The sequence below is a fragment of the Salvia miltiorrhiza genome, chromosome 5, assembly GCF_028751815.1.
Source record: "Salvia miltiorrhiza cultivar Shanhuang (shh) chromosome 5, IMPLAD_Smil_shh, whole genome shotgun sequence".
Classification (NCBI taxonomy): Eukaryota; Viridiplantae; Streptophyta; class Magnoliopsida; order Lamiales; family Lamiaceae; genus Salvia; species Salvia miltiorrhiza.
The window spans coordinates 17565562-17576621 of NC_080391.1; the positions used below are offsets into that span (position 1 = coordinate 17565562).

At 37.8% G+C, this 11060-nt stretch overlaps 2 protein-coding genes across 2 annotated transcripts; one reads left to right on the top strand and one right to left on the bottom strand.

The window, feature by feature from the left end:
• Nucleotides 1-566: 566 nt before the first annotated feature.
• Nucleotides 567-4383, bottom strand: LOC130986463 (uncharacterized protein At4g17910-like). Its single transcript, XM_057909879.1, has 16 exons — nt 4234-4383; nt 4062-4125; nt 3937-3985; nt 3690-3805; nt 3521-3594; nt 3296-3371; nt 3135-3224; nt 2919-2992; nt 2461-2548; nt 2166-2292; nt 1949-2053; nt 1663-1792; nt 1517-1568; nt 1359-1403; nt 950-1048; nt 567-852 (listed from the first exon to the last, which is right to left on the bottom strand). Exons 1-16 carry the CDS (start codon nt 4269-4271, stop codon nt 700-702), a joined length of 1380 nt encoding a protein of 459 aa, XP_057765862.1. The 5' UTR covers nt 4272-4383; the 3' UTR covers nt 567-699.
• Nucleotides 4384-6187: 1804 nt separating this feature from the next.
• LOC131025588 (uncharacterized) lies at nt 6188-9640 on the top strand. The gene is made up of 3 exons (XM_057955387.1): nt 6188-6648; nt 7004-9228; nt 9301-9640. The coding sequence occupies exons 2-3, from the start codon at nt 7004-7006 to the stop codon at nt 9638-9640; spliced, it is 2565 nt and encodes an 854-aa protein (XP_057811370.1). The 5' UTR covers nt 6188-6648.
• The last annotated feature ends 1420 nt before the right edge of the window (nt 9641-11060 follow it).

The window sequence follows — 11060 nt, forward strand, 5'->3', positions numbered from 1 at the left end:
GCTATCGTTTTGGACTTACTTATTGACTTGTTTATATATCATTACTAATAATTTACGTTTTAAATATTTCAGGATTCGAGAAGGAAATGACAGAATGAAGGAAATATTTTATTTAATATTTCAAAAACAAATACATACTTTGAATAATGGGGATGCCTAAATTCGTTTGAGTGATTGCGATCACCACCCCCATTTGTGGATGGTAGACATGACATGAATTGCTGTTTTTCTTGTATCAATTTGTTTGTTTTGTTCTCCTTTTTATATAATTAAACTCGATTGTTTTGGTTGATGCATTAGTTGGTTGTGGATGTAACTGATTATCGTTAAGATAATATCGAAGAAACATTCAAATAAATTTAGGCGGATCCATTTATACCCCTATCTTTTTACATTCATAATCATAAATACTCTTCTTTCTAAATTTACATGCCCTCGTTGGTATTTTCCTTAATTAAAGCCAAGGAATAAATTACAATGATATTTCATTGAAACTATGGTGAGGATTTTGGAATATTCCCTTCCAGAACGAGATCTCAGATTCAATCCCCATCACTTCGATCAAATGCTGGAACTAAAATTTATAACCTCTAACCACACAATCCGTATATTGAACCCACTTCCACACAGAGAGAGAGAGAGTTTAAAATCATTGTTGAAACAAGTTTGGAAACCAAGCAAACGGCATGAGTTTTGAGACTACCAAAACTTCAACTTCATGCCAAGAAAATCTGCAATTCCGACAACAAAACATAAAAAGAAGGCATACACAAACAAGATAGCTAGAGCTGCGATCGAGGATACAGACAGAGTGTCAACAGACAAGTTAACCACTCCTGTAAGAACATTAGCCTGCACACATTCGAGAAAGCGGGTGTTAGTCTCTCGACCGAGACCCAAAACATTATATTTATGCAAATCACGAGCAAGGGTGGGTGCTATCTCTAACCAGAAGAAACGATGCCAGCATATTTCGACTAAAAGCTTCTTCCATGGCTGAACTCTTACATCCCGGAACACAGTCGAACAGCATCACAATGGCCAACACCTGGGGAAGTGATATGTGGTTATTTGCTTGATTGGCAGCAGCAATTAAGCGTTCCAGAAAGAGATGGATTGAGAGGGAGTTTGGTTGAGAATTTACAAATATGAGGTTCTAGAAATGGGAGATTTCTCTATTTGTGAGTGAGTAGTGTTTGTTCTAAACTTGAAAAATTATACAGAAAAGAACAGAGTCTTCGTTATTGAAATCAAATAACACCAGTATACAATCAAGGAAATTAATATATGAATTTGTGCACGATATACATAATATAACTGGATCATCTTTTTTTGTCAATCAAATACGACAAAGTTACCTGAAGGTTGGAAGCCAAGATAAGAGAAACATATGCCATGTTGCACTGCACAGAAATCTCAAAATCATTATCTTCTATCCTTTAAAGACAGTGGTATACAATGATAACCATTAGTTAAATTACAAGTGTAGGAGTGTGACATTTCAGAGTGGCATTACCATTCGGCGAGATGTTGCTTCAACATACCAGTCTAGAAGCAAAGTTAGTGACCTGTAACAAGACGAGGAAGGAAATCAATTGACTTGGTAAATTGTTTGATTAAATAATAAAAGCAAATGTTGGGACCAAAACACACCCCTCTTACCAGAAAAACATGCAAAGAGCCCAAGCTCTAGTTCCTGCGGATTTATTGGTTTTTGACATAGCATCGGCATTGTCTCCAAAGAAGACATAGCTTCCAATTCTGACACCAATAAGATACATACCCCAATATCCTGAAACCAAGAAAAACCAATGGCATAGTGATAAAATAGCATTTCTTTTAAGGAAAAATAATGTTTATGTTCACAATATTTCCTAATAGAGATGTATTTAGAAGAAACAGAAAAGATACTTAACAAGGAATACCCTAACTACAGAGAGATCCTTACCAAATATGCTAAATATCCCTTCCTTGTTTTGGCTAAAGATGTCAGTTTTCCTTTCTTCAGAAAGAAGATATTTATTCAGCCCACACAATAGTAAAGCTTGATAACCTGATATCACATATGAGTCCACATGTTAACGGAACAAATTACATGATTTATACAGCTTTCATAGCTAAGGACCTTTGCTAGAACAGAAAGGAAATTGGAAATTGTGCAGTACCAATAAGGATGAATGAACCTAGAACGCCACAGTATCTTGGATGAACGTTAATAATTAATGTAAGGATAGCCACAGCAGCTAGAGTGAAAAAGAAGTTCCAGTGGACACCATATTCACCAACATGAACCTATAGGGAGAAACAGACACAAGCTAAATTGAAGGAAAACATGCAAACACAATTGTTTTAGGGGTATAGGATGAAGAAAATAAGGTCCCAAAAGAGGAAATGAATAATTCAGAGGATGATCGTTGAAAGCAGAAGGGTAAATCAGTTGAAAATCTCATGTTACTGTACCTGGTAATTCACACTTGATGTAGAGACAAGTCGAGCAAACCCCAAAATAATCAATGGACTGGTTGAACGAAGGCCATTACTCAGTGTCCTAGATTGGCACGGACGAACAAGAAATTAAGAGTACCTGATCAATCATAATATTCATACAAGAGATGTTGAAACAACAATGTTCAAGAAACTGGCAACTAAAAACTAATTCAACAGCCATTGAATACTAATACAAAACAAAACATCCATGAACACCCAAAAATAAAATTGTCAATAACTAACTGCAATGTTAAGCAACTAAACTAATTGGGATCAGAACCAAGTCATTCTGGTCTCAAAGACTGCTGCAAGGATATAGAAAACAATCAATATATAAATATATATAGCATAACCAACCAAGGGCCCAACTCCAGTACAAATCATAAAAAGGAGAAAGAGCACACGCGGAGAAAAGAACTTCAGCCACTTACATATTTGCGATGCCACGCGCCTGCCGTGAAACCAAGGCATTTGCTACTACAAATGAGCCAACCCCAAGATCCATCTAGCATGCCAACAAAATCAAAGTTTATCCCTGAACTAATAGAAGCTCTAAGTTGGACAGAAAAGTGACAAATATTGCAGATGATGATATAAGCAAACATACTTAATGAGGACTTATGCCAAAGTAAGCACATAGTTCTCACCAAACTAGTCCCATACGTCTCTGTTTTTGCATATCTTCTGGGAAATATCTTGAAATCAACAGCCAAAATAGAGAAGCATGTAACAAGCATCTGCACTAAATCATCCTTGTTACAACAGTAACTACAACTGATATTTGACTAACAAAAGTTTGACAGTGTACCGTGGAGACCCTGTAAGATGTGATATTTTCCCTAATAGAGTCTACACCACCTTCTTGCAAGAATGAAGGTCCGTTTCTGTTCTAAAGATTAAATTAATTCCAAAAGCATATGAAATGCAAAATCCATTAAGCACAATTAGACCAACTAAAATTCTCAAGAATCTTAAATATTATCATTAATATACGAAAGGGCCTATTAAAAATATTCACATGTCACAAGTTTACCTATCAAATGTTTTCAGGCAAAACAGCAGCAAAAGCACCAAGATTGTGCTCCAATAAGTCCATTCTGCTAGAACCTATCATCAGCAAGTCACTCCGTTAACTACAACCACCAAAAGAATTCCATTGTACCCAGTATTAAAGAGTTCTTTTGTAGATTTAGAATACTTACAGTCAGATATAAAATATAAGGCACAGCTATGCAGAGAAAATCAATAAGCAATACTACAACATAAGCTTTGAAACTCTTGCCACCACCAGCAACGTTATCATGTTTCTTAGGATAACCTGATTTTAACCCAAAAAATGACAGAAAAAATAAAAATAAAATCATCATGCGAAATGAACAAAACAACAAAGAGAATTCACAACTTCGATCATGAAAGAACTATCAGTAGAGTCCACAACAATGTAATTACCATTACTCATCCAGTTGAATCCGATGCAACGTCTAATAAGAACCAAAATCTGAAGAACACAAAAAACAATTATGAGCTGACAACGCAAACAATAAAATTGAAAGAACTGTATAGATAATACTCACTGAAAGATTTGTGACCAGAATGAAGATTTCGAGCTTGGAAGATCCCGTTAAGTTGCTCACGAATCTGTAACAAGTAATTATTTTTTTCACAATAAATTTCATAAAAAATTCAAAGTAGCACAGCAATTTGAAAATCAGTGAAAGTAAAGATCAAGTCTTCGATTAGGCTCACTGTTCTTTGAGGTGTCTGTTGGGATTGAAGGACTCCATGGATGAAGCTTGACCAACTTCGAAATGCTTTGAGAATTTCTGCAGAAGAAAAGCTACGTAGAATGGTTTTGGGCTTGAGATTTAACCTCATAGAAAAGGCGAGGATCAATTAAAAAAAACGGACATTCTAAAGGCCCAATATAAGCCCATGATCAATAATTTCCAAATATGTTGCATTATTTTTATTGGATTTTCCTTCACTAAAATTATGAAATTGCATATCCGAAGAAGAAACATATTCTTATATATATCCACTAGTTTATAGCCCATCGAAAATGGACGGAAATTATTAATTCTATTAGTAAAAGTATAAAATATCATATATTAGTACAAAAATTATTCACTAAAATCATAGTTTTTAAAATTTAAAATAATACTTTTAGTTTTTAACTTGATTATTAACTATAGACAATACAATCAATTTTAAAATAATAAAAAAATTATATTTATATAAAAGTTAACATGTAAATCTTTCAAAGTTTTATTATAGACATCATATGTAAAATTGAATAACCAATAAAGAGTCCATGATCCACTTGGATATTAATTGCATCAACTAGTATTTAGATTGAGAAAATATACAATGAATCTATTGTACGTATGATAGATCAAAAACACACTCAATCCGTCTCAATTTAATAGGTCATGTTTCATTATTTGAACGTTTTATTTTAAGGCTGTATTTACTTTAATGGTTAAATTTATCCATGGAAAAAGAAGGATAACAAAAATTTATGCCTTGAAATGTCTTCTTTCTTTTCCAACATTTGACACACAAAAAATATGTTCACCATTTTTCCTTCCTTATTTTCACTTCAAAGTTGGATAATATTATTCATCCATTTTTGGATGGATAATATTAACCATTTTTCTTTCGTTATTTTCATTTCAATGTTGGATAATATTATCCATCAAAAAATGGATAGATAATATTATCCAACCTTAAAGTGAAAATAAGGAAGGAAAAATGGTGAACATTTTTTTTGTGTCAAATGTTGGAAAAGAAAGAAAACATTTTAAGACATAAATTTTTGTTAGTGTTAATAGGGGAATCTACCCACTTCAATAATATGTCTTGCAAAACTACCCACTTTCAAAGTCAAAGACCGAAAAGCAAGTTTGATGGTGATGGGTTGCTTGGTTTTTTGTGTAAAAGTTGATGATGATGGAAATTGTGTAAGAGTTGTGTAAGAAAACAGTTAAAATTGGTACAAAATGTGAGAAAACGTCACTTTCATGCATTATAAGATTAAATAGATTTGCAAATTTTGAATAAATTAGGGGACGTTTGTGTGTTACAAACATTAATACGAAGGCCAAAAAAATCACGAACATGTCAATTCTTAAGATTTTTTTTTTTTGAAACCATTAAACTATGTATCCGCCAGTAATTCGTAGCCGGCCGAAGTAGCCGCTGAAGTTTGTGACCGGCGGCTACTATTCAACGGCTACTAATTACTGGCGGATACTTGTGTTATTCGCTTCAAAAAAAATACTTTGTTCATAATTAGCATGATTGTGAATTTTTATCCTTCGTGATTTTTTATTGTTACATATGCACCGTTATTTTTAGATTTTTATTTAATTTTACAAGGGGAAATATGAGAGATAGTGAAATATGTACAGTACAAGAAGTACACATGGATGGGAAATATGAGAGATAGTGAATCTGCCAAAATTTGGATTATAGTGGGGGTAATAACACTCACTTTATGCATGAATTGACTACACAAAAAATAATAGACTTGCACATAAAATAATAAGAAATTATATACCAATTATTTGGAAATTCATATATTCGGTAATGAAATAATATTATATACCCAAAAAGTAAAGTATCCGCCATTAAATTATTTGATTTATCAGTAGCCGCTAACAAAAAATATATGGCGGCTACTGAACTTTTTGTACGATTTTCTGGCGGATACTTGGTCTGTTAGGCAGAAAATAATATTTTATGTCAAATTATGTATAATTTTTAATTTTTCAGCTTGTTATGAATGTTTAAATATAACATACGCATTCCCCTTTTGTATTTGTTGCGATTTTTTACTTTTAATTTTTTAGTAAAAAATTAAAAGTACATACTGAGAAGGTGACTCTGCAAAAAATTTGGTTGTAGTGGGGCATTAATGCTAATTTTATGCATGCGTGAGGTGACATGCAATAATAGATTGAAGCCGTATTGAATGAACACTGCACTTCACGTGAACTTTTTGTAAGGAATCAAGTTTAGTCCTTATAAGGCTGCATTTGTGAATGACCAAAACACAAATTGAAATACTCACCTTGAATTTCATAAATTCAGGCATACCCTAAAGATTTGAGTGGTTTTGTGCGAGAGGAGGCAATTTGTGTTGAATTTCAGCCCGAAAAGGTGATTCTCCTGTATTGTTTGTATAAATTATAGTTTGCATGTTTAATCGTACGTTGTTTTTAACGTTGAGAGCATGTTTTACGTTATTTTAATGAATGTCTTTATTATCTGAAATTTAAAAGCATGTTAGGGAAATATTAAACTTTTTTCTAATATAATTGAATGTTTTGAACCCAAAAAATAAAGTATCCGCCAGAATATCATTAGAAAACGATAATAGCCGCCGACCCTACAAGGTCAGCGGCTACTGGTGTCGGATAATGATTTACTGGCGGATACTTCATTTTTCGAGCTTATTGTGATGTTTTGAACTTTTTAAACGTATTTTAATACTGTATTTTATGTGGTTTTATAGATGGAATTCGTGAGATACATATATGTGAGATACAACGGAGTCGTCGATGGTATACACTATGTTGGCGGGGCTACGGAGGTCCTTCCCCTCTTAAATGAAACAGTTGCGAGCCTGATATACAGCATCAACAATGTGCTGACAACGCATTCGTTGAGCCCGAACTATCAATTGTATTATTTGGCGACCAATCGATTTGGAAGGGAGACGAAATGCGTAATAAGTGACGACGATGATGTGCAAGGCTTGTTGGAAACTGCCGAATATCCCATGGTGTACGTTGAGCACAACAACGACCCGGTCGAAGAAGCGTACATCCCTACTTTTGATTTTGGCCAGGCTTCGGGATACGGAGATGATGAAGCACAATCTAGTCAGTATGAGACGTCGTATCATGCTCGCGAGAGCGCGCCTCCAACACAGTACTTTTCATGGGATGGGCAACCGTTGGACGAATCCGCATGGAATCTGAATGAAATGTGCGGGAGATTCAACCAGGTGCGGACGGATGACGATTCTGATGAAGAAGCCGTACAACCTGAAGACGAAGCCGAAGAACCTGATGACGATTCTGATGAAGAAGACGAAGAATACGATCCAACGAACGAGTCGGGCACAGATTCTGCCGCCTCTGAGGATTTATTAGACGATGATCTGATAGAGTTCACGGCGACCGAGCGAGCAGGTTGGATCCGACAAAGTAGAACCCGTCACGGAAATCCGACGGACTCGACCGGTGATCTATCTAATTGGATAGTTCCGTTGATTCCAGTGGACGCCACGACTTCGCTCGTTGCTCGCGAGAGTGAGCTGTCCAGAGTTGCTGATTTGGGGAAGAACTCTTTTTACAACAGTAAAGAAGAATTGGTCCTTGCTGTTGGCTTCTGGAATATGAAGCAAGGGGCTGAGGCAAAAGTTGTACGCTCAGATCAGGGACGCCTCTATTACAAGTGCAAGCACTCTGATAAGTGCAAGTTCGATGTGCGTGCATCTTGTCACGGCGGAGGGATGTGGGGAGTGCATAAGTTTAAAGAGCACTCTTGCGAAGGGGAGTTGGGCATTTTGAAACGAATAAAGGCACATTCGAATGTGGTTGCAGCTTATGTGGAAAAAAGAATACGCGATGACGGAGAGGTCATTAAGCCGAAATCTATTATGTCGGAGTTGTTACGTGAATTTGGCGTCAGAATCAAATATGATGTCGCGCTGCGTGCAAGAAATCTCAACTTAGAGAAGATATACGGTCGAATTGATGATTCGTTCCTTCTTCTGCCCAAATATTTGTATGCCCTAACTCAAGCGAATCCAGGCACCGTGATGGATTTCGAAGTAGACGAAAACAACCGGTTCAAACATCTGTTTCTTGCTCTTGCGGCTTCCATCACACCTTTCTTCTTTTCGCTTCGGCCAGTGATTGTGGTCGACGGCACACACTTGAAGGGGAAGAACAATGGCATTTTGTTCGTCGCCGTGACAAAAGACGCAAACGAGCAAGTTTTTCCGTTGGCATTTGGTGTCGGGCCGATCGAGAATGATGAGTCATGGAAGTGGTTCCTCTCAAATGTGAGACAAACTTTTGGTCAGCCCGACAACTTACTAGTTGTCTCTGATGCGCATGTCTCCATTGCTAATGCTGTGAAGAGCGAGTTACCAAATGCTACTCACGGTCTTTGCTACTACCACTTGCAGAACAAAATTAAGGGCTACGGGCAAGCTGTTGTTGAGCTTTTCCGCCAGGCTGCATACGCCTACACGGACTCAGAATTTTCACGTGCAATGTCGGCTATGGCTCAATTGAAGCCGGCGGCGTACGGGAAGTTGATGCGCGTAGGCCCTGAGAAGTGGGCACGATCACAAAGTCCGGTGACCCGTTATAGTTTTCTTACATCTAATGCTGCCGAGGCTTTGAATGCCCGTTTGTTGTGGGCCAGACGCCTTCCTATATGCTCCATGCTGGAGGCAATCAGGATGGTTCTGGAGCAGTGGTTCAATGACAGACTTGCGTCTGCGGAAGAGAGCGATGACCTTCTTACTCCAGAGGCAAAACAGAAGATAAGTGCGGAGATCTCAAAGAGTCGTCGCTACACTGCGAAGAGGACCTCCGAGAGAAAATACAGGGTTCGTGCTGGTGATCGTCGCTTCATGGTTGACCTTCAAGCGAAGAGCTGTGAATGCAATGAATTCGACCTGGACGGCATGCCGTGTTCTCATGCGATCGCAGCCATTACGTATGCTAAATCTATTTTATTATAAAATTACAGTTATTAAATGCCTACTAAATATTAGCTTTCTTTTCGCAGTGAGGCGAAAGAGCCAGTGGAAGATTACGTGGAAGCTTACTACTTGCGGAGTTCACTGGTTCAAACATACTCCGGAGCAGTAAATCACTTGCCTCCCTTAGAGCACTGGGAAATTCCGTTTGAAGTTGCATCTGATATTATTTTGCCAAACCTTTCTCGGCGACAAGCTGGTCGACCAAGAGAATCTAGAATTCCTTCAGCTGGTGAGAGGCCGACTCAAAGGACCACAACAGCGGATGCATCAAGTAGTCTGGGAAAACGAGCACCCAAAACCTGTGGTCTATGTGGCTCGCCTGGCCACACACGTAGAGCATGCAAGGGTACGGGCTGGGAGCAGTAGCTTAATTACCTTTTATATTAAATTTTGATGGATATTGTTGTTGGGAGTATTGGATACTGATTGAATATTCAGTAGAGCTAGTTCATTCCAGTAAGTGATGTTCTGAAGTTGGGAGTATTGGATACTGATTGAATAAATTTCGAAGCGGTTTCATTTGCATAATATCGATGAACTAGCAAACACCATGGAATGCTCACTATCCGCCAGTAATTAATGGTTTATCACTAGTAGCCGCCCAACAATAAACATCAGCGGCTACTGGCCGCGGATATGTATTTACTGGCGGATAGAATGATAATTAGCGGTTTTTTGATGTTTTAGAAGCTATTGTGTTGCCTGATTTGAAATATTTGAAGCAGAAAACACACGCCTTTAGTAATGACCAACATGGACATGTCTTAACAATTATGAGTTGAAATTATGAATGAGACTTTGGAGAAGTGAACAATGTTTTATATAAAAGTTTAGTTAATAGCATAAAACACCCAAAGTATGCTTTTTTATGCATTAAACTATCAAATAAGACGTTTAGCCCAAGTAGCCGCCAGAAATTAATTACCCGCCGTGATTAGCCGCTGAAATGTTTTCAAGCGGCTACTGCTTGCGGATAATTATTTACTGGCGGCTAGTTTCATTAATCATCTTATTTCATAATTTTATCTAGGATGCAAGTGGAAAATCATAGAAAAATACTCAAAAAGATACTGCAACCTCTAATCAAAACGTCATTTGCATAATTATCATTTAAATGTACAAATACATAAGCTATTTCGGTGCGGGGATGCAAAACTCGTAGATGCTACTGCCTATCTTGCGCCTATAGTTGGCGGCGTGCCCATTGCCCCACGCAAGGCTCGGCGAGCCTGATATCAGACGCTCCACATACATGCACGCAAAAACACCGGAGCTGCATTGATCTGGCTGCTGAAACTGCTCATTCTCGTCGGCATATTGGATTTTCAACCTTCGCCATTGGAGGTTTTCCAACGGGTTGTCGACAATCGTGGTCCTTGCGAACCACTGGGACACTTCAAGCATCTTACCCAACAGGCACTGCAGCGGATATAGGGCGGCGATCACATCGAAGCGCGGCTGCGGCATGGTCTTGAACAACTGCGAATCGAAGATGTCGCAAACTCCACTCAGCAAATCCACTCGGCATGTAATGTAACGTCCACACACATGTATAGGCAGAATGAGCTGCACGCGCAAATGCAATTGGTGAAGAGGAAATAAAAAATGAACTACTCCAACATATTGATACTGTAGATATATATGTGTACCGTTGTGGCATTCATCCAATCGCCATGAGTCGAAGATACCCCCTGCCCATGCACCATATACATCTTCTTGGCATGCGGTTGCCACGTAGCAAAAACTCCGTCGGAATATATAAACCGCCCTTCTGCCTTCGCGGGAA